Here is a 24,313-nt window from a genome sequence, read left to right as displayed (position 1 = left end):
CTGATAAAAGGACCACCCCATGTGGACACCGCCACTATGGTATTCAGGACCAGACACCGTTTTCAGCTTCTAGGCCTACTGATAAACGAACACAAGTCCACCCCACAGCATGTTCAAGACATAGAATTTATTGGGGCCTGCCTCAATTCCTTGTTGGCTCAAGCTTACCTTCCATGTCACCGTTTTGATGTGCTGGTATAAGTTTTTTTCACAAGCTCCTCAACTACCATACTTACCTGCCTCAGACTTATGGGCCACATGGCCACCACTACTTACGTTGTACAGCATGTGTGATTCCACTTTTGTGCCTTACAGCATTGGCTAACAACAGAATACAAGCTGTCCTGCCACCCACTCCACAAAGTAGTCACTGTCCCCAAAAGTGTTTTGCATTCTCTCAAATGGTGGACATCATCTGACAGTCTCCTAGCTGGGGTCCCCTTCCACCAGCCCGAGTCAGTGGTGCAGATCACCACGGATGCCTCCCTGCTAGGCTGGGGTGCCCACCTACACCATCACACCATCCAGGGCAGATGGCTCCCCCACGAAACAGTACTACACATCATCTCTCTCAGTGGGCACTCAATAACAAGTAGGACGTCTTCCTGTCACCCTCCTATTTGTGGATCCATAGATGGCTGACCAGCCTGATTCTGGAGCCGTAGGTCTTATCACAGAAGGGGTAGGTGCCTTCTGTGGCTATTGGAGGGTCATGGGGCAGTTTTTGCTGCTCTTTCCTCTTTCTCTGCCTCTCCTCATCTGCACTGTAGCGGGACCTCTCAATTTATGCCACCCCCTCATGGATTACTGCTGTCCACTGGGGACAGTCCTGGGTAAGGTTCTTCCAAGTGTTGCCACAGATGCTACACTTTTTCATGCTTGCCTTCAGCATGTCCTTAAATCGCTTCCTCTGGCCCCTCAATGCTCCTCCATCCTTTGTTCAGCTTGGAAAACAGAATCTGTTTTGGGAGGAGCTGATCAGGCATCTGAACCATGTGACCAGTCCAGCGAAGTCATTGGTAGATGATAACTAATGCTGGTCATGTTCCATTCTTCCAGGATGCTAGTATTCGTGCTCCTATCCTCCCAAGAGCTATTTAGAATTCTCTTGAGGCAATGTTGATGATATTGTTCAAGTGCCTTCAGGTGACGCTTATATGTTGTGTAGGTTTCACATGTGTACAGCAGTGCTGGAACAATCACTGTGTGGTACACAAGGAGCTTTGTCTTGGCACTGATGTCCTGGTTCTCAAAGACCCTTTGTCTCAGGTGGGCAAAAACAGCTTGCACAGCTCAGGCGATGCTGGATTTCTGTGTCAATGTTGACTTTGACTTCCAACGTATGGGAAATGCTCCACGTTTTCCAGGAGTTCTCCATAGGACTTTAATAGATGGCACATGAGATTGTCCTGTCAGCAAGGGTTGATGAAGCACCTTGGTCTTTTTGATGTTCCAGGTGTGGCTGAGATTCTCATACGCATCAGTGAAGGTGCTTGAGATGGTCTAAAGAGCTAAGGGGAAAGAGCAGCGACCATATTAACCTCCTTGAACACAGGACAGTCAGGAACATCTGCAAGCACTTTACTACAATCATTACCAACTCAGTGGTGTGCGTAGTCACAGATGACATGACCTCCATGTTTTATATAAAAAGATAGGGGGGTGCATGGTCCCGGTCACTTTGTGTAGAGGCAGTACAGCTCTGGAACTGGTGCATTTGCCACAGTCATTTTGAGGGCATCATACCTACCAGGCATGAACACCACCATGGCAGATGCTCTGAGTTACCATTTCTTTACTGAAGACAAAGGGGAGATACACCCAGTGGTCCTTGCCTCTATCTTTTGCAGGTGGGGCTACTCATCAATAGACCTCTGCGACTCACTTCAACACCAAATGCTTCTCCTCTTGAGCAGAGCTGGGTGAGGGATCAGCAGGCAATGCATTCCTAATCACCTGGAGAGAACCTCTGCATTATGCCTTCCCACCAATTTTGTTGATCCTGAGAGTCTGCTGCAAAATTTGGTCTGGCTGGGCTGATTCTGATAGCACCTTCATGGTCGAGGCAGATTTGGTTTCCTTGCCTCCACAGCCTGTCTGTTCAACCACCAGTTCCTCTTCCTCACTGCCATGACCTTGTTTTTCAAAATGGAGGCACACTACTGCACTCCCAGCCTCACACCCTGAATCTTCATGCCTGGCTCCTCTCTGATTCCATGACAATGAAACCCTCTGTTCAGAGCAGGTGAGGATGGCGCTTTTACACAGTAGACATCCGTCAACCAGAGCCACTTACCTGCAACAGTGGAGGAGATGCTACTCGTGGTGTCAGCAAAAACACGTTGATCCCCAGACTTTACCGATACAGTCCTTGATTATATACATCACACCTAAAACATGGGGGGGGCTGTCCATCTCTTCCCTGAAGGTACATTAAGCTGCAATAATAGCCTTTCGTGGGCAGGTTGAGGGGTCATCCGTCTTTGCTCACCTTATCAGGCGATTCCTAAAAGGGCTCACAAATTTGTACCATCCACACAGGGTACCTGCCGCCTCATGGAGCCTAGACCTGGTATTGGGCTGCCTTATAAGACCGCCTTTCAAACCTATAGTTACCTGCACTCTTCCATTCCTATTGATGAAGGTGTTGTTCCTAATTTCCATCACCTTTGCAAGGAGAGCTAGCAATATTGCACCACTGATGGGGGGGGGGGGCACCCTACACCATCTTCACGAAGGACAAAAAGTAATCTGTGCCCACACCACTCCTTCATGCCCAACTTCTGCACCTTCTTCTGTATCAAAGAATCGATCGTGTTACCCACTTTTTTCCTAAACCCCATACATCTCGTAGAGATGCTATGCTACATACCCTTGACATCAGGTGCTCATTGGCCATGTACATTGACAGAACCCAGCCCTTCCATAAAACTACATGCCGCTGTGTCTGTTGCAGAGCACTCACATGGGACACCAATCCAGCTCAGTGTTTTTCTAGATGGGTATCATCTTGCATAGTATGGTGTCACTATCTGCAGTAGGCCTTTATCAGTTGCACCAAGAGCATACTCTACTCATGATATGACAACATGAACAGCCTCGCTAAAGAACGTGCTCCTTAAAAACATCTACCAGGCAGTGTCCTGTTTGTCCGACCATACTTATGCTAGACGCTATGCCACAGTTTACTGACGAGAATGCTGATATAGCCATCGCTGTATCTACAGCTGCCAAACAGTGACTCTAAGCCCCACCATCCTGGTGGAGCACTGCTTTGTAGTCACCAACAGTAGAGCACCCCCCGGGACACTACTTGAAGAGAAAAAGGAAGTTACTCACCTGTGCAGTGATGACTGTTCTTTGAGATGTATGTCCCAGTGGGTGCTCCACTACCCCTTCCTTCCTCCCCCCTACTCAGAGTGTGCTTGACTCGGGCATACATGGGGCCTCGTGTGCATGAGGCGCTGAAGCTCTGCTCAGCAAAGCTCCGATTTGTAGCTCCGGGGATGACCCGTCACCAAGATGGCGCACACATCTCAAAAAACAGTCATCACTGCACAGATGAGTAATTTCCTTTTCCTAAGCTGAAAAATGTGCATCACATTAACATATTCCAGAGATAATTAAATTACTATGTACATTGAACCAAAGCTCAAAACTTGCTTGGTAATGATTCCATTTAATATCTGATATTTGCCTCATGAATAGGTAGAATTGTTAGAGATGCTGCTTACACATTATGATTTTGCGCAAATACTTTTAACGGAAAAGTATTTCCACTAGAAGTATTTTCACAAGAGAGCATCTATAATGGCATTTGCCTTTGTGCAAAAGCATCAGTGCCAGTGTAGACGCTCTCGTGTGCAAGAAAGCTCCGATGGCCATTTTAGCCATCGGGCTTTCGTGTGCAAGAAATTAACTTGTCTGTCTACACTGGCCCTCTTGTGTAAGAGGGCTTATCCCTGAGCAGCTGCGTCTGAGTATTTGCGCAAGAACCACTGATTTTGTACAGTACAATGTCAGTGTTCTTGCACAAATACTTGCGGCCAGTGTAGATAGGTGGCAAGATTTTGCACAAAAGTGGCCCCTTTTGTGCAAAATCTTGCCAGTCTAGATGCACCCCATCTGTAAAAAATTTTCTATTGTGTGGTTCTGCTTCCCCCACAGTTCTTGAAATCAGAAGTAACAAACAATGAACCGATTAGGGACTGTTGTAGAAAAGAGAAAGGGGGAAAAGGAAAAATGGTATCCTTTCCAATCTGTATTTTCGCTCAAAGGGCAAAATAATTTCCTGGCCACCACCTGCAGCATCTTCCTGCCATTTGGTGCCTTTGCAGAAGCCAGGAAATCTAACCTGTGATGCATCATAAATGTGGTATTTATTCTACAAATGTCTGGATATATTAAAAGGCATCAGAGATTACATAGAGTGCGCTCTGTTCCCTTCTGGGACTGGAATCTCCTATATCTTCTATACTCCCACTGTGTGTGCTCAGAGGAAGTGGAAGCACTGAGTCATTGCCATTTCAGATGGAAGAATACAATCGGACCCCTGCTCTCCTCATGGACTCTGTACATTAGAGGTACATTTTCAAAGCTCTTCAGACATTTAATGCATGTCACTTCTTGGGGGCATGTTGTAGCCTTAGACAGAACCCCTTTTTGGGAAGCATGAAAAAAGGACTTCATCTTTAGAATAAATGATTCTGGAATTCTGAGCTCCAGCTTGCCTTCTTGTTTGTCAGTAAGATTCCTGCATAAAAAGTGCCATGAGCTCTGACATTTGCCTGGCAGGCATCTTGAGTATCAGAACGCAAGTTTTCATTGACAAAAGATGATACTAACACTAGTGGTTCATAGGAGTGTTGTCAGGGCTCTTAGTAAAAATGGCAAATCCCACATTGGCTTATCAGACTACCTTAAGGAAGCTGTCTACCTGAGGATTCTCTGGTCCTAGATCCTGGAAGTGGTCTACCTGGGGATTCTTGCAAATGTCATGCTGCTAAGGACAGCCATCTGATGTGCAATGGCACTGGGTTGGGCCCTTCATCAAAGGCTAAAATAGATGGGATTCCTGGGTTTTTAAGATGCGCTGTGTTTCTGGCACAAGTTGAAAAACTTAGTCCAGAAGTACGCTTTCAAGGCTGATACTCTTAAGAGAAACAAATGTTCTAATGATTTTAAGAACAGAGTAGACTATATTAGTGTTTCTCTTTCAGTGTTAGATGAGGGGTCAGCAATCATGTCTTACCAAAGAGCCAAGCTACATCAAAATTTGTTGACCACTTGTTCCAAAGCCAGTATGAGAATGCCCATTTGCATGACAAAATATACAACTTATTGACAATGATTAATAGCATACAGACTATTTAATAAGACTTCTGCTGGGGGTGCAAGTAACAGGGGGTGAGAAATAGAAGTATGTGGTGCAGAGACGGGCACCCAGGCAGCAGTGGCTGGCCAAGGATCTGAGCTAGGATTGATGCAGTAGGAAGGGGGCCACCACCAGTCCCTTCCCCAGGCTCAGGGCTGGAGATTGGATGCTGTGGCCAAGATGGGGGTTGCCTAGCTTCATTTTAAATTAAGTAAAATGTTATGTCCAACACAAAAGGTTTCAGCATGGTCTTTATTTATGGCAGGGATGGGGAATTTTTTTTGGGTCAGAGGCCACGGACACCTCAGCCTCCAAAGAAAAGAAACAAACAACTCAAAAGGCCAATTAGAAGATAGGCAGTAGTTAGAACACTACTAGCAAATGCTACCTAGTGCAACCTGAGTCACTTTCAGGCAAGTTTCACAGCACCACACTTCTTGTCTAATGAAGTGAAGAATGAACAAAATGTTTATTTCCAAGAAATACTGCAATAACTATTATACTATTCATTGTTTTATTTGTACATACAGAAGTCCTAAAAACAGCTGCAGTAATGACATTTTGTACCTCTCCATTCTGGAAGCTTCAGTACAATATATATACAAATTGTCTTTCCAAAGTAAAACCCAAGATCTTTGAGAAGCAGCAGTGTAATCAAAATTAAAAATCATAAATTATAACCAACATCTGCAACCATAAATTTATACATAATATACAAAACTGTGCCTGTGAAATCTGTGTAATATTTTTCCTGGGGGACATAACACTGCTGCACATAAAATTGTAAGGGAACATGAAAGGAGCCTGAGAATTCTGCAGCAAAACTTTGACCTCATAAGGCAATTCTATTATCAGTTTTAACTTTTGATAGCAATAAAAATGCATGCAAAAATAGACTTTAACCCGGGCATTTGACAACTGGGCCTTACAGAGATGTGAAAGATACTAGTGCAAGGAAAATTAGTCAAGCATAGAAAAATCTCAATATGAAATAGGGTTTAAACCAGGAGGAATTCCTCTTAAAATATCAGCAATTTAAAAGAAAATCATAGAAGCATTAGATAAAACTGAGCAACACTTCCTGGTTTCAATTATTTAGAGTTATGAGATATACAATCTTTTACATTTAATAAGGCTTCACAAGAATAAAAACACTTTACAATTGAAAAATATTTAACATACTATTTAGGTTAGGTTTCACAGTCTTTGCTACTGCATATCTTAACAAGTTTACTTTTTAAATTACTTGAAAGACTATGCACAGCTATACAACAAATACTTTTAACATGGTGGAAATGATCCCACAAATTAAAAAATTAAGCAATATACCATGATACATTGTCTTTCTCTGTGTTAAAAAAATTACTATTTGCATGAATGTTCTGTTTTTTTAATGGAATACTTCATATTGCCATTCAAAAATAAAATTGGTTTTCCAAAACTACTGTATATCAAAACATTCTGCTTGAAAAGTGTTTCAAGTACAAATGACTAAACAGAGCTTTCATGAGGTGGTGAGTTCCAACGGGATTGTAAATTTTTCATAATACAGTTTGTCATACTCCCAAGTTTCTCTTGCATTTCAAAAAGTTGGCTCCCTGAATAACTGTGGAGATCTTCAGAGGTTAGCTGAGCAGCAAGTGCATTGACCTGACACAAGAGATCTGTTGTGGGCTGTCCATCTGTGCTCAAAGCAACTGGTTCACTCAAATCTAAAAAAGAAACAAACCATAAAAAAAGATTCTCACACAGCTGTAAACACATCTTACTATTAATGAAAGTGAAATTCATTGGTAGGGAAATGCTCTGAGTTTCTTCTATGAAAAAATGGCCTTTTAAAGTTTTCAGATCACATTTATGGCAGCAACATAATTCAGCTGCTAAATATGAAAATATTCCACTGAGATGAATTTGTTAGTATGTTTATTATAAAAGTCAGAAATTCTATTCATGTTCTAACTAGTATTAATGGCATATAGCAAAGTACTTATAAGAGTGATCACCTCCCAAAAGCCAACAACTCAATTACACAGCAGTTTTAAAAAACTATCACCACACAAGTATAGTAACTGGTTCAACTAAATTTGTCACACTATTCTAAGAAAACTACAAGTTACATTATGACAAGGAGAGGTAAGCAATGACAAAATCCGAAGTCAAACAAGATAATGCACTATTACCTGTTGCAAGTCTTTCATCATCTGTTGGAAAAGGTTTCTCATCTATGACATTTTCTGGCTTCTCTTGATCTTCAAGGGCTGCAATTTCATCACATCCACGAGCCTTCATCTACAGAGTTAATTAGGAAAAAACATCAGAAAAAAAAAAAAAAGATTCCCGCCCTCCCCCTCCAAAAAGGAAGCAATCTAAAAATCACAGTGGGAAACACTTATATAATTAAAATTAATGAAATTACAATTACATTTTTTAAAACACAACTTCTGTTTAACATATTATTTGGGATCATTACTTTGATTAAAAAAGTGACCTGTGCAATATTGGCAGAATGTAAATTCTATACTAAGCTTTATGTGTTTGTACTGCATTTGAATAGTGCTTTGATGGACAAATGTTAAAAATTTATTTTCAGTAAATATTAAAGCATGTATAAGTCTAAGAACTCCCTAATTATTAGCATTACAAGTCACTTTTTAATCCAACCAATCACTGCCAGTGCTGTGCTCAGAAAGTAGTTATTTCAAAATCCTTTTCATCCTGTGAACTTTCAGAATTCTTATCAGAGCAAAAGAATATACTCTTCTAATAAAATGTTACCAGCACCAAACAGAAAAATGACTGACAATTTTAGACTAGCAATGTTGTTGCACTGTTACTCAGCTTGAAAACTTTAAACTTTTCAGGAATAAATGTGGTAACTGTTTTATATTTCTAAAAACTTAGATCTTCAGTAAAGCTAGCAAGCAATGCATGACTTCATGATACTGTATTTCATTATAGTACTTAAAATAACTTTACCTGTTGCTCATGATATCCTCTAAGAGCCTTTTTAACATTGGAAACTTTAGGAGAACGGATAGGAAGAGTTTTGATTTCAGCTGCTGTCAGAGTACTCAGGTCACCTACTGTCTTAATATTCTTTGCTCGAATGAGCTGTCCCAAACCTCTTGCCCTAGGAAAAGAAAGGGATTTTGTATATTTACTCATTCTAGGACAAGAAAGGGTGGTGTTGGTAGAATCATGTTCCTTTCGCAGACTGGAAAGAGGAAGAGAGGCAAGAAATTTGCTAGAACGCATCTCTTTGTATTCATATAGTCAAAGCAGAAAAAATATTCTTTGCGGTGTATTGACTTATCACACAATGAATGGCTTTTAAATGTAATTATGTAACATGGTTGGAAAAAAGGAGTAATTCAAAAGCAGGACGTTCTGAACAGATCCTGTGGTAACTCCAGAAAAGTCATCTTTCAGCATATGTTTTCAGATTCAAAACACAAATTACAGTAAAATCCATTGGTCCGGCATCCAATGCTCCAGCACTCCTGATGGTCCTGCAACATCAGGAATCCAGAAGTGCTCCGGCTGCCGGACAACTGGAGCTGCTCTGCGCCCAGCTTCCCCGATTCAGCCACTGCTGAAACTGACCAGCAGCTGAATCGGAAGCCGGGGGCAGAGCAGCTGGGGTGCTGCCACATTGGTCATGTAGCGCTGCCCCTCAGGGCTGCGGGACCAACCCAGCAGCACCCCAGCTGCTCTGCCCCAGGCGCCCCCAAGTCAGCCGCTGCTGAAACTGATCAGCGGCTGACTCCAGGAAGCCCAGGGCAGAGCAGCTGGGGTGCTGCTGGGTTGGTCCCGTAGCGCCCGCCCCTCGGCACTGCGGAACCAATCTGGCAGCACCCCAGCTGCTCTGTCCCAGGTGTCTCTGGATTCAGCCGCTGCTGAAACTGACCAGCAGCGGCTGAATCGGGGACATCTGGGGCAGAGCCGGAATATCGGAAGTGGGGGGCTATGAGGGGTCTGGGGTGGCATCCCCCCCAACCCCACCCCAGACTCCTCATAGCCCCTCCCTTCCGATAGTCTGGCATATCTGATAATCCAGCACCCTCTGGGTCCTAAAGGTGCTGGATTGTCGGAAGTTTACTGTAGTTAAGTAAAGCATTGGAAACACTCATCTAAGTTTTTCAAATCAAATCATGTTCATTTCTTGAAATGCTTTATTTTACTCACTACACAAAGCAGCATTTGCAAAGATGGTTGGTGCCTTTGACAGTTTTTGATAAAACATGAAAATGAGACAGATGGGCATTATCAAGCACATTAATATCAGCTCTGTGGAAAGAGATGGCACACTCATAATACAGCATATATAGCAAATGTTAAAAGAAAGGTCACAAATACTCCTGCAAAATCATAAGCTTTGTAATAAAATCTTGTTTAATGGAGACCATAGAATACATTTCTAGAACACTAAAATATATTAAATAAATATGATAGTAGTAGGTAGGCTGAAAAAAACGTTAATGCATCTTCCATATCTGATTACAGGAAAATAATGCAATGGTAAAAACACTAGCAGTTAAGCCACAATAGTGCCTTTACTGCTTCTTTCAGAGCAGGGGATACCACTGTGCATTCTTGAAAGGATTTGCCATCACCATTTTGTATTCCTAGGAAAAGAATAAGAGTTGGCACTTCTGCTCAATGCAAAAGACAACTAAACTTGACAGTGCAACTTCCTTTTACTTTTTTCTGGGAAGGGCCTCCAATGGATGCTAGATTTAAGAAATGATACAGCTGACCAGAAAAATATATAAGATTCATGAATGTGTATTAAGAAACTCAAGTTTTGAAAGGAATAACCACTTACCAAATGTTTGATGTAATCTGAGGTAAAATTATGTCAACTGGAGATTTACAGCCTACTAATGCAGGATACACACTTTCTGTAGGACATGGCAGTGATTCCTTGGCCATTTCAGTGATCTTAAATAGCACAGAAAAATTATTAATTTATTACATATCACACAACTGAATACAGGAGAAAATAGAGAAAAGATACGTGAACTGAAGCACTTCTTACTAAACACTTCTTTGAGCTCTTAAATTTAGGGTTACGAGATCCTGGGGACAGAAGTCCTTTGGTTGGAGTGGTAATATGCTGGATAGAAAAGAGGAAAAAAGATCTCAGGATTGTAGATATTAAAAATAGTCACAGGATTTTAGTAATCTTAAAGCGCCTCATTTCAGAGAAGGTGAAATAAGAATCAACAAGACTACAAAAGTATTTCTTTCAAGGGATGCAAATGCTTATTGGATAGTTGACAGGATAGTCAACTAATCACTTCCTCCTCCCCCGCTTGCTGCCTCTATCAGAGAGAGGCTGTGGGGGGGGGGGGGGGATACAGAAGAAAAAGGTACTTCAAAGCGACAGCGTCGCAGGGAGCCCAGAGTCAGCTGATTCATGCAGCATTACTGCTTTGAATACCACCGGGAGCCCAGCATCAGGTTCCTCATGGCATTTCAAAGTGACAGCACTACATAGAGCCCGGGGTCACCTGAGGAGTCCCCAGCTGACCCCGGGCTTCAGCGCTTTCACCTTTGAAGTGTAGCAACAGCTCTAGGAATGCTGATACACTTCAAAGGCAGTGGCCATGCAAAAATGCATCAACTATTCAATTACCCGATACTTAACACCCTTATTTCTTTCATTTACTAATTCTAAAGCCTGTTTTATATATTGGGCATTCTTGGAACTGCTTACCCTTAAATACAAGTTTATACTGGAATACACTAGCTCTGCTAGGAAAGGCATAAGTTAATGATATAAAGGTTATGATATACAAATTGCACTAATACTTAGAAAGCATTATTCTGCAAAGTTACAAGAAACACAATTTACCTTGGTTTGTGTATTTGATGAAGTTTTAAGACTTCGCAAAGACGGTGAACTATTTGAAGAAGAATGAGACCTAACAACAGGACTTCTCCTGTCGATGTCATCTGCCAATCCTTCTTGGTAAATGGGATTTGCAAAAGAGACCCGACGAATCTGTTTTTAAAAGATGCACATGATTTTACAACTAAATTAATAGAATTTATACTGTTACAACTATATTATCAAATGAATTTTATATCGGATAAATCTGAAGTCTGAGATTTCAAATTGTTGCATTCAGTAGGTATCCTGATTCACACAGCTATGTTTCACTAAAGAACGTTTAATACTCTAATAGGTTGTGGGGTTTACTGCTACAGGAAAAGTTACAAACTTTGCAAAAAATTCCCCAAGCAATACATTAGTGAGGTGTTGACTGTGCAGTGATTTTGCAAGAGAAGTTATTTTCTTTAGTAGTACTGAAGCTACACTGCATTACAACTTGATTGCTGCTACTATGCAAAGTAGGAGAGTGGCATAAAAACTGCACAAACAAGAGAACCAAAAAAAAAGGGAAAAAGCATAACATGCGTGCCTCAAAGGACCGAGTGGGAAAGAAAGACTAGCAATATGATGAAACGAGAACATACATTAATAATCCACATTTTCATCATCTAGTGTATTTACTGATTTTACTAGTTAATTTAAACAGATTGATATAGGAGCGTGAAGGGGAGGTGCGGGTAAACAATATATACACTACAGATTGAGCCTCTCTAGTCTGGCACTCCCAGGACCTGACTGGTGACAAACCAGAGAATTTGCTGGACCACAGAAGGTCAATGTTATTTAGCAGCACTACCAAAACTTCCACTGCTTACTAGGCTCTTAGAAGACATTTAGGGGGTAAATTAGAGCTAAATATCAGAGGAGTAGCCGTGTTAGTCTGAATCTGCAAAAGCAGCGAGGAGTCCTGTTGATCCACCTCATCATCTTTAGCCTGATTCTGGCCTGCATATTTATACTTACCTCTGGAAATTTCCACTACATGCATCTGACGAAGTGGGTCTTTGCCCATGAAAGCTTATGTTCCAACACTTTGGTTAGTCTATAAGGTGCCACAGGACTCCTCGCCGCTAGAGCTAAATAACAGCACAGAACACTGAGTGCTGGGACTGGTGGCTGTAAAGAAACGTAATGGGACTGCAGGAAACGTGGCCACACCCATGGTAAGTGGACAGCCAACTAAGATTATGCCAGACCATCCACATTGCCGGACTAAGAGATTTAACTTGTACATACTTCAGTGAATCTTTGCCAAATAGACATTTACCCTGATTATGTTCTCAATTAGTGACTTTTTCCAGGCTATTGGAAAAACTCGATCATTGAATTTCATATTAATATGCTGGATATAGGAGTAGTATCATTAGTTATTCTGAAACTTTGAAACAGTTGATTCTGGGAAAAACACGAAAGTCTCTCCCATTAAGGGTGAGGATAACCAGGTGAATGGTTAACTGATCACATCCCTAGTGAGGACCCCATTGTTGGAAGCTCTGTATAAAGAAAACAAGTCTCTTCCCCCAGAGCATTATTTCATAGAAAATCATTAATACTTAGCATAACCGATGTTAAACACAGAGAAAAAAGTTGGGCTTGTCTCCCCATTTCTACTCTGTTTGGTAATGATTTCAGAAGGACTATAATGATTGCTTATGTTTAATGGAAAGTTAGGCCCTGTCTAGTCCAGAAGACTATGATAATGTCAGGAGGAAATGATATCAGAAGAGCCAAGAATGAAAGCTGAGCTACTGGCAAGGGCAGAGGTTTTCGGTCAGACAATAAAACAAGTACAGTTTTATTTAGCATCTATTTAACATCACTGACCACTACTTTGGAGGAGAACAGATGCTTTTATTAATGATTCAATGCCCCCCTTCAATTAAGGATGAAGTTAAGTGTGCATCTTGATCATCCTGCCCCTCCAAACATATCCCCCAGCAAAGTCAAAGATGAGTTGTGGACAATTGATACTTCCAAGGTAAACACATGCAGAAAGACCCTGGTTAAGATAAAACTTATCAGCACTTACAGCTGAGAAAAAATGGCACAGCCTAGTTTTTTAAAAAGTATTTGCAGGTGACCATCACTTCTATAAGATCACCTGGTAATGGCATATATGACATCCAGTATATGCAGTGCACTCTCTACATAGAAGTATTCAGTGCTGATAAAGACTGAATTACACAACAATACCTTGTTAGCAGGTGATGGGGACTCATCTTCTTGATGCCTTTTTATTCCCCTCTTTAAAATACTGGTCGATGGAGAAGCAGAAGGAGACCAAACACAGCGTGTCTGCACTCCATTAGGGCTTTCATCAACTTTAGCAAAAGCTACAGAGTCAAACTCCTTTAGCTTCTGAGGAGAATCCACATTGTTACTTTCTTCTGCACCCTCCTGATCTGAGGTTACATTTTCAGGCACTGCTGCTGCAACTGTAATTTCAGTGAATATTAAACCTTCCTCCATCTCACCATCTTGAGAACTGTGTTCTTCTATAGAAGTGTTTTCAGTCTCTTCTGCATCACTCATATCATGTTTGGGCTCATTTATTTTTGTTTGGTCAGGTTCATTAAGGGTATCTGATGCAGATACTTCCTCCATTTGCCCATTTTGATTCACTTCCTTCTTTCCTGTAGCTTCTGGCTCTGTGCCATTCTCCAAAAGACAACCACTTTCTATGTACTCTTTTGAAACACAGTCAGTCAAACATGGTTCAGTACTATCAACCGGAGGGGTGGGCTCCAGCTCTTGAATGACTGGGTCACAAGTTTTACTTTTGATATATGATAGTTTTTCAAGATCCTCCTCCACTGTAATAGCATTTCCTTCCAAATCACTCTCAGATTTTACTGCTCCTTCTGAATCCTTAACAAAATTAGCTTTTTTAATAGGAAGCAATGGTGTACTCATTGCACAAGGTTCCACAGAGAAACTTTCTTCAATATGAGAATCATTAGAAGTGTCTAATACAGTCATGGCTATCGGAATACATGTGTTTTTAGGCTGACTTTGTACATGATTCTCTGAATTTTTTAATTCGGTGAAAGACGTTTCTTTGTGTTGTGAGTTTTCACCGCAGCAATTGTAGCTCTTCGATCTTCTCATCCTCTTGCTTCTTTTGTGCTGGCACTCAAGTATCTGCAAAGATTTTTCAGAGGAAACAACAGCATCTGATGTCGTAGCTACTGCTGCAAATGCAGATATGATTATACTATTGCCTTCTACAAGTCTTTGCTTATCGGGTGACTTACTCGCTTGTTTTGTTTTCAAAACTGGTTCAGATATGCATGGGCCCACGAAGGATTCTGCTAATTTGTTAATATTATTCTGTTCTATATTTGTGTTCTGCCCATCAAGTGAAGTCTTTTGTGTGTCTATAATTCCTGTAGATTCATTAATAGCTGTACAGGCCTTTTTATTTTTCACTTCACATGACTGAGAAATCAATACAGTATCTTTGTCCACTTGAGAACTTGTTTCACCTTTATTTTGTATATCAGATAGATTCCTAATTTCAGTTCCTATTTCTTGCAAAGAGAGCTCCTGATTTTGGCTCTCTTTTTCTTCTTTCAGTTTGCTTTGAAGAGGATCATTTTTATTTTTCCATTTCACAGACCTTTTCCTTTTGGTACTTTCTTCTCTTGTCTCAGAGCTATCCGATTCAGAATTTTCTATACTGGAAAGCAATCCTTGTGAAGCTCTTCTTGTTTGATACCGGGTACGTCCCCTTGTCTTCTTCTGACCTGTTATATCTGAACCAGAATCTTGAACATCATCTATTTCAGATTTCAAATTATCACTTTCAGATCTCCTAACATGTGTGTTCGTTTCTTCAAGACCTTTTGAAGTGTGAGACTCCTTTGGGCCAATGTCTTCTGCAGCACTCTTCTCATGAAAGTTGCACTCTTTTTTATTTGCATTTTCTTTTGCATCTACAGCTTTTTCAGAAACAGACTTCTGTTTTTGGGATACATCCTCTTTAACCTGTGACACCCTCTTCTGGAAAGACTTTTCATCCTCTTTACGTCTGTCCTTTTTTTGCTGACTGTTTTCCTTATCTTGACTGTCTACTGTACTTTCTGCAATTTCTGACCGTCGTCTTGAAGAACGTCTTAGTATTTTCTGATTAGGTGACATCTGTGGAACCTGACTGTCATCATTAGAGATCTGATCAGTTGATCTAGCAACCAGTGGAGGTGTATTTTCTTTAGAATCCAAATTAGGTCCTATATGTTTTTCTTCCTCTTCTGTACCATCCGCAATTTCTTTATATTCTGCTGTTGTGCTATCCATTAATGTAGAATTGGAAGTCTGTATTTGAGTATCTGGCATGCCTTTTCTCTTTTCCATTTGACTAAGTGCGCCAGATTTATTTTCCAAATGAGTGGCAACAACAGACTCCTGTATACTTTTCTCCTGTTCTAATTTTAACTTGGATTGTCTACTTTCTCCATGCTCTGTTTTATTTGGTCTACGACTTGACCTTTTTATCCCAGGAACTATTCCTTTCATTTCAGATTCTGAAGAACTTTTAGTCTCCTCTTTAGGTTTTTCTATTTTGGAGGGAGTCTTTGGTGCATCTATGCTTTCCTCTTTATTTAGACCAGCAGCAGCCCCAGATGCTCCTGATAGTCTATTCAGTGCAGAAGGGCTAAAGGGTCTGTTCTCTGAATTATCAAACTTTTCCAAAGTAATAAAGGACTGTCTTCGGCTTACAGGTTGCGGTGTTCCAGAAATAACATCACTAGAAGATGAACTGCTGCTGACATTTGAAGCGTTTTCTTTTCCATCTGAAAGCTCCTTTGCAACTACTTCAGTTGCATGTTTTTTTGAATCCTCTCCTACTAAAGACTCCTTTGCAACTATTTCAGTTATGCTTTTTTTTAAATCCAACTCACAATTTGAATCTGAACTTTCTGGAATATGAGTGATGGATTTGTCTTCAATATTCACAGAATTCTCAAAAGGTTCACTTGACTTGCAGTTCCCAGTGATTTCATGTGCACTGGTATGCACATCACTCTTTGTTCTCTCATCCTGAAAGGACAAATCAAGTGAAATTATAATTTTGCTACTTACACTTTAAACCCACAACAAATTGCAATCCCGTTTGAATTTCAAATAAAGGTAAAAAAAAGACAGTCTAAATAATGATAATCATTTTCAAACCATCAACCAACTTGAAACACTATAAACTGTCCTTTGTTAGCTAGTTTAAAAACTTCTTCCAGTGTAATTGACGTTTTATATTTCAGTGAGGTAGCTGTGTTAGTCTCTTTCAGCTAAAACAGCAAAGATTCTGGTGGCACTTTAAAGACCAAAAAACTGGGTTGTACCCATGAAAGCTCATGATACCACCCACATGTTTTGTTAATCTTTAAGGTGCTGCTAGACTGTTAATTGTTTTTTACATTTTTCCTGTTACATTTTCAGATGGGTAGCCAAGTTAGTCTGTATTAGGGTATTAGAGCACAAGCTTTCATGAACTGTAACTCACTTCCTCAGATCCTGATGAGCCACGTCCATTCTTATTTAACTAGCACTGATGTTGCTCATGTTGTAGCTCATGAGAGCTTATGATATACCCTAATAAATTTGTTAGTCTTTAAAGTGCCACCAGATTCCTAGATGTTTCATATTGCAACATTTTATTTGTTTATTTCAAGAGGAACAGGAGAAAGACCTTGTCAAACTCTGTAGACAAAACATCAGTATACCTCCTACTTACTAGCGTTTGCTTCAGAGTTAATGCTGCATACACTGTTTACATTTTCTTTAATTTAAATATTTTCTAATAATTACTGTACAACACCTTCTGAAGTCAATTAGAGGTTATTGACATTATTAGGATTTTGGGTAAAATAGCTCTGAAATTTGCTTTTAGACAGAACACTGGCCTTAACAAAGAATGAATTAAGGAGCAGGAAAAGAAAGTGTAACAAGCATGCATAACCGAAAAATATGTTACACCTGTGTTCTAAACTGTATATCCATTTAAATGTTCAATGTTAACTGTGCATTCTGCCTGTACAACTTAATCAACAGAATCAATGTTAATTACCACTAAAAAAGCTGAAAAGAGGATCTTTTTTACAGATTACATAATACTGTTGTAAGTTAAAAATATTGTTAAGAATTATCTTGCTATCTAAAACTATAGGTATACCTTCCTTAACTGGGACTCCTCGGTCTGGCAACATCCATGGTCTAGCATTGACCATAGATGTTTCTGGACCATAGAGCCCAGGAACAGGGAGGTCTGGCAGCAGGGCAGAAGCACCGCACAGGATACTGGCAACTTAGCCAGGAGCCCCAGTGTGTGTGGGGGAGAGGAGGAAAGGAGAAACGGGCAGTGTAGCAGGAAGTTCGGCCCATAGCAGCAGCTGCAGAGCTCCAGCTGCGTAGCTCTGGCTGGCCCTGGTCACGGAGCCAGATGGCTGCGCAGCTCTACCTCAGCTACACAGCTCCGGCCCCAACTGCTCACTGACTGCGGAGGACCGGCTGTGGTGCTCTGGCCCTGGCAGCAGTGGGACTGGTGGCATCTAATGAGCCCCAGAGAGAGGGGGAACCAATGGGGACAGGATGTCACCCTAACCCAGCGGGAGCCTGTGTCAGGAAAGGAGGGACTTCCCCGGGTCCGGCAAATCCCTTCAACTGGTCCAGAGGGTGCCAGACTAGCAAGGTCCAACCTGTACTTTGAAAAACCATGAAGACTAAATGATAGAAACTATTTAGCTTTTTAGACAATATTGTGTGTATCTTAAGTTTTAGGTCCAAACTTACAAGCAAACAATAAAACACTGACATTTTAAAATGTTGAAAGAATGTGATATGGAAGTCACAGAAAATAAATTCTTAGCAAAATTAAGATGAGGGATGTGAAATAAGTTCATGTTTTGACTGTGAGACTAATTTAAACTCAAACGAATCTCACAAAACAATTTAATAATATTTTTGGTAAACTAATGTAGGTGTTTTGTATCGATTTTCTGATTTGTCTACTGGTTGTAAATTGTTTAAGAGACTCTGCTTGCTGTATCTGGTAGTTACAAGAATAGTAACTAACTTCTGAATCATGTAATTATAAGATAGAGCAGAGGTAGCCAACCCGTGGCTCTAGAGCTGCATGCAGCTCTTTGATTAATGAAATGCAGCTCCTGCTGGTTGTGAGCTACACGCCTGGACTGCTCACGGGTGGCTACTCTGTGCACGGCATTCCAGTACCTGCTCACAGCCAGCCGGCTGCTCTACACACGTGCCCCAACGCCTGGAAAGAAAGCGTATGGCAGCTCCAGGACCCAGGTATTAGGTTTGGAGGGAGAGGTGTCTGACTCTGGGGCAGAGAAGGGGGACTGGGTTAAAGCTGGAGGGAAGGGAGGGGGGTCCTGAAGCACTAAGTCTTCATGGATGCAGAATAAGGCAGCCAACACAGATGTTATTTAAATTCCAGGGGAAAAAAAAAAAAAAAAATCAGCATGTACCTGGTTTACACTGGTGTTTCTTTAAAGAAAATTCTACGGCTATTGTTTGCCAGGCTGAAGCAATTATTCTGAGATATGAGCCTCTCCCTTATTGTTTTTGAACCTCTCATATTTGCAGTCTGGGACAGACCTGAATTTTTAGAACTATAAAAAAGTCATAATCTTCATAAGTAAAAAAAACCAAGGAAACCATACCAGAGATCAACAAGTCGGAATGAAACAGGCACTTCAAATTGTGCTGATTTTCTTCTCAGTTCAGTTTAATTTTTAAAAACTCACAGGACATAATAGGGCAGTAGTGTTACATTTACAATACATAGTGGAGTTGCTTTTTTATAGTGTGAGAATATTACTGTATTTTTAAACTTTTTTTTAATTTGATGTTTATTCCTTGTCAAATTCTTTGAAGATGTATGGACTGGCTGTGAATTTTTTAAGTAACTAGACTTTATTAGTTTTTGTCTGAAATGTCCTGTAATATCATTTTCATCACTACATTTTGTGTATTATATCTATCTATCTATAGATTTATAAAAATAAATATATAATAAGTGGCTCTTCACGTTCCATCCACAGCTATTTTGGCTCTTTGTCTCTAACTGGTTGGCCACCCCTGAGACAGAGTAATTAATCAGGCAGTGACCCATCTGTTCAGTATCATTATGTTCAAATAGTCAACAATGTATACAATTTCACAATTACTTTCTACTGTGAATCAGAACCAGTCAAACAAGTTATGGTTCTCTCTTGTATTTTAAATTAATCTCAAATTAAGTAATTTGAATCAAAGGCTTTAAAAAAAAAAAAACTAGGCATAAGACTACATGATTTCTGTAGCTGAAGTTAACCTATGACTGAGGAAACTGAATAAAAAAGAAAATCTAAATTAAATTATATTGCAAGAACAAACAAGATTAGCAATGTTTTCAAAACTCTCTCCTTTAGTTTTTATTCATGGATTCATAAAAAATAGTCTTACCAGATATTATTTAAAATAGAAACTGGAGTCCTATGCTAGAAGAAATTTAGAGATGCTCTTTGTTTTAGACTTATCGACTATGTCTACATTGGCACCCTTTTCCGGAAAACTGATGCTAATGAGACAAATCGGAATTGCAAATGCCACGGGGGATTTAAATATCTCCTGCGGCATTTGCATGAAAATAAAGCCTTTTCCGGAAGATCCCTTATTCCTGATTTTAAGAGAAATAAGGGATCTTCCGGAAAAGGCTTTATTTTTCGAAAGATCCCATCTAGACTGGCGCTTTTCTCCGGCAAAGCCCCGAGCCGGAAAAAAGCGGCAGCCATGTTCATCCAAATGCCACGGGGGATATTTAAATCCCCCGCGGCATTTGCAATTCCGACTTGTCTCATTAGCATCCCTTTTCCGGAAAAGGGTGCCAATGTAGACACAGCCATCAAGTTTACCCTCGTCCCAGAGATCAACACTGATAGGTAATAAGAAAAGTTCACTGTTACATATTAAAATTGCTCCTCAAACAGCATGGCAGCATTTGAATTTTCTTAAATTTCAGTGGATATGTTTATTTTTAACCTTTTTATTTTTTTAAATATTTTGCAGTTGGGAAAAATCATGGGAGAGTTGGACAACTATTTAATGAAAATAAACACAGTCAGAAAATTAGAGAGCTTTATAACTGTGAAAATACAAATTCTCAGCATCACATGCCAAATATATAAAGTAAATATCCTTAAAGCAAATTCTAGTAAGTTCTTAGGTAAATCTTTCTGCCTTGCCTATTTACAAATTTTGATTATTGGTGGAAATATTTTTGTTGGCTTATTGGTAAAGATTTGTATACACATATAACTGATGATAAAAATCTAATCCTTCCAAGTCCAACCATCATTAAGGAAGCTGTAATTTTAGCATCTCTAATACTATTAAACACTGTGAAAATACCTGAGGTTTCTTTTCAACATCTTCTTTCTGCTCTTCTATTAAAGATGTTTTGTCTCTACAAAAGAGATCACCTACATTAGTTGTGTTAAAACAAAACTTTAAAAAATACCTTATCACTACAAGCCAGTTGGTTATATCATACTCACAAAGAATTTTCCTGGCTCTGAGTATATTGAGAAAATAAGGCAGTATCTTGGGATGCATCCAAATTATTGTACATAGTAGGGATATCAATTCTGGAACCAAATAAATACATTAAAATGCTATTTCAGATAGGTATCACTTTATATTTGATTTTCTAGTGAGAGACACGTAATTTAAAATAACCACTGTTCCAACACTAAAAACTCTCATTAAAGAAACCTTACATAGACTGAACTACCAAGTACTCTCAAGATTATTTACACTTCTAAATCCTGACTCAGCTACTCTGTGATGGGGATTGAGCGACCTCTTGCAATAATAGCGTGTTTCAACAATCAGTGCTCACTGTGAAAGGACTGCTCTTTACATATGGGCATAAGATTCTTTTACGATCTTTAGTTCCTATTTTCAGATCATAATTCCAGCTGAACACTGTCCTTATTTCAATTGTGAAAAATGCTATCTTACTATTTTTAGCCCAAAACAAAACAAATGATTGAAGTTCTATGACCTGCGTCATGCAGGTGAAACCAGACAATTATCGTCAGTTCTGGACTTCAAACACTATCCGTGAATGATGTATACATCGGACTAGCCTTATCCCTTTAAGATACTGTTTCTTCCAAATAACTCTGATGTCATTAGCCAAGAGATCTTTTTATGTTAGCTTCAAGCTCTAGAAATTGCATAGAGTAGCAGAAGATGCATAATTAATATCCTAATTTAAATTTGAAGTTTGTCCTAGTCAATTCGTAATGCATACCATTGACAAGGTTTGTTTGTATTACAAACCTCTTTGTCTTAAGAACTTCTTTTTGGTGTTCTGTCAATATTCTCTCTTTTGTTTCTGGAGGAATAACCACAAAATCAATAGATTTCTCCTCTTCCAAAAGTATCTTGCTTTGTTTTGTCTTTGGAGATGAAAATTCTAGTTTCAGCTATGGAAAGGAGAAAAAATGGTTTTAAAATATTAAAGAAATACTATTAATGATCCTTCTGTGCCCCGGTACGCAATCCCAAAACAGAACAAATATTAATTTACAATAACTATGGTTCTTAGGGATGTTACATTGAGTGTTGATTCTTCTAAACGCGTACGTACACCTCTTGCATGAGATGACATTTTTAATAGCAATGTCAGGGACAGGCATGTACCTTATTAGAGATGTTAAGAAACGAGTATTTAACTAATCAAGTAGTCGATAGAATTTGTAGTTGGCACAGTACCAGCTTGCAACAGGTCCAGGACCAAATCACACTCTGACTGCAATTTAAAAACCAGTAGGAGCTGGGCAGCCTACCCCTTCCCGCCCCCCCAAGATCTTACTGCATTTTAAATTGAAGAGATGCAGGGACTGAGCCAGCCTACCTGCCCATCTGGCTCCTACTACATTTTAAGTGCAGAACCCGCTGCAGCTCTGCAATTTAAAAACACAGTAGGAGCCTGGGGGTGGGAGGGAATAGGCTACAGGCCCCTACTGCCTTTTAAATTGCAGAGCCGCAGTGGGGTTTGATCCTGGACCCAGCACAAGCTAGGAGTGAGCCAGGCTGCCTGCCCAGCCAGCAGCAGCCCTTGTCCGCGGGGGTCCCAGTGGGGAGCTGGGACCCTCTGCAAACAGAGGCTGCTTCATGGCAGCAGCCCTTACCCTACCTCCGCTTCTATCAGAGGAAGGGGGGGGGGGCCTGACACCACAGAGACGTTGCTGGGAAAAATCGACTACTCCCCTACATCCCTATACCATATGCCTCTTCATGCTACCATGAAGTAAAAACAGAGTAGGCCACGATCCTCCCTTCAGGTCCCTCAATTAAAAGCCAATATTTGCTAAAAATTCTCAAGAAGGAATGAAAAGTATCTTCACAGATGGCATCTGAAGCAGCAGTTACTGTAACATCCTAAGAAGGGCCATACTGGATCAGACTAAAGGTCCATCTAGCCCAGTATCCTGTCTTCCGACAGTGGTCAATGCCAGATGCCGCAGAGGGAATGAATAGAACGTGTAAGCATTAAGTGATCCATCACCTGTTGCCCATTCCCAGCCTCTGACAAACAGAGGCTAGGGACACCACTACTGCCCATTCTGGCTAATAGCCATTGATGGATCTCTTTGAACCCGGTTATAGATCTAGCCTTCACAACATCCTCTGGAAGGGAATTCCACAGGTTGACTCTGCATTGTATGAAGTACTGTATTTTAGCGAATATACCCTGCACCTGAATATACCCCATGGTTTTTCCAAATTGATGAAAAAAAATCTTGTATACCCCGAACACGAGTATAACCTGCAGGGTATACAGGACTTTTCTTTCAAACTGTGCCGGGGCGGGGGGGGGGGGGGGGGGGGTATATTCGCTAATTTATGGTGCCAGGGGGAGAAGGGGGGGGGGGGGGGGAGAGGAAGAAATAAGCAGAAATTAGTCCCCCCCGGTTTCTGCAGGCACTCACCCCCCCAGTTCCTGTGGCTGTGCAGGAACCAGGGGGATGAGCACTCCCCCACCTGGAGTATAAAAAATATTGTATACCCCGCACCAGAGTATACCCCGTGGGGGGAGGGAGGGGGCAGGGTTTGTAAAAATGAATATAACCCATGGGTTATATTCGCTAAAATACGGTAATTTTTTTCTGCGCTTGTGTCCGTATGAACTATAGCACATGGCTGGCATACAATATTCACTCAAACTGGTGGGAATTGGGAGTACCAGCTGCAGTCAAGAGATTGTAGCATTGTTCTCACCAACTTTGCAGTTTATGACATGGTGAAGTGAGCCTTGATATTCAGTGGAAGAAGTACATCAACCAGCAAGTATCACGAGATACACGTGTTATCCATTTTGATACTCTATGAAGGGATGGCCTGATGTTTTGAACATCCAGCTACAACTATGAACAGATGGGAAATTGTTATGAATGCTTCTGTTCCTTTCCATGAAAGAGATTCCTGGATATGTGTAGGGTATGTAGTTTATTTTCTTTTAGCACAGAGTGAGGTTTTGAGGCTGACAGGTTTAGAAGAAAATCTTGGATCACTTTCTGAATTATCTTCAAGTGAGGATTCTCATCCTTATGAAATGTCATAAAGTAGAGCTCAGCCATAAGTGCTTGAAACTCACTCACTCTTCCAGGCTGAAGTGATAATCACTAACAAGATTTACTTCCAAATAAGGTGGTAAAGGATGCATTCTGAAAAAGAGGCTCAAATGATGATCCGTAAGTCTCAGGAAGATTATATTGAAGGTGCCACGTTGAAGTTGGTTTCTGACCAACAAGTGAGAATATAAAAGCCTCACTTTTATACCAACAAGTGAGAATATACAAGTGAGAAACTTTGATACTATGTGTTTCCTTGAGTATCATAATTTCCATACTGGGTAAACTGGCTTCCTGTTCTGAAAGTATGGGTGACCTGCTATTTCTTTTGATACTGGTTATTGCAGGATTTATTGTCGGGGGTTGATATACAAATCTTCAGTCATCTCACAATGGTCC

General features: G+C 40.5%; 1 protein-coding gene across 2 annotated transcripts in view; it reads right to left on the bottom strand.

The window, feature by feature from the left end:
• Positions 1–5,638: 5,638 nt before the first annotated feature.
• The window catches only part of RIF1 (replication timing regulatory factor 1), a 70,691-nt gene continuing 52,016 nt past the window's right edge, over positions 5,639–24,313 (bottom strand). Inside the window, exons 26-35 of one of the 2 annotated variants that reach the window (XM_075933398.2) lie at positions 21,618–21,763; positions 20,828–20,917; positions 20,682–20,736; positions 13,467–16,313; positions 11,232–11,381; positions 10,413–10,490; positions 10,200–10,315; positions 8,351–8,504; positions 7,555–7,663; positions 5,639–7,086 (exon numbers count right to left, since the gene is read on the bottom strand). In XM_075933398.2, the coding sequence (XP_075789513.2) occupies positions 6,866–7,086; positions 7,555–7,663; positions 8,351–8,504; positions 10,200–10,315; positions 10,413–10,490; positions 11,232–11,381; positions 13,467–16,313; positions 20,682–20,736; positions 20,828–20,917; positions 21,618–21,763 (3,966 nt within the window). In that variant the 3' untranslated portion in view covers positions 5,639–6,865. The remainder of the gene's footprint in view (positions 7,087–7,554; positions 7,664–8,350; positions 8,505–10,199; positions 10,316–10,412; positions 10,491–11,231; positions 11,382–13,466; positions 16,314–20,681; positions 20,737–20,827; positions 20,918–21,617; positions 21,764–24,313) is intronic. The other variant, XM_075933399.2, reaches the window with a different exon arrangement.

Source organism: Pelodiscus sinensis, chromosome 7 (genome assembly GCF_052426305.1).
Source record: "Pelodiscus sinensis isolate ZL-2025 chromosome 7, ASM5242630v1, whole genome shotgun sequence".
NCBI classification, from domain to species: domain Eukaryota; kingdom Metazoa; phylum Chordata; order Testudines; family Trionychidae; genus Pelodiscus; species Pelodiscus sinensis.
Note: the sequence above shows the minus strand (reverse complement) of the source record. Positions and strands in the feature narration are given on the sequence as shown.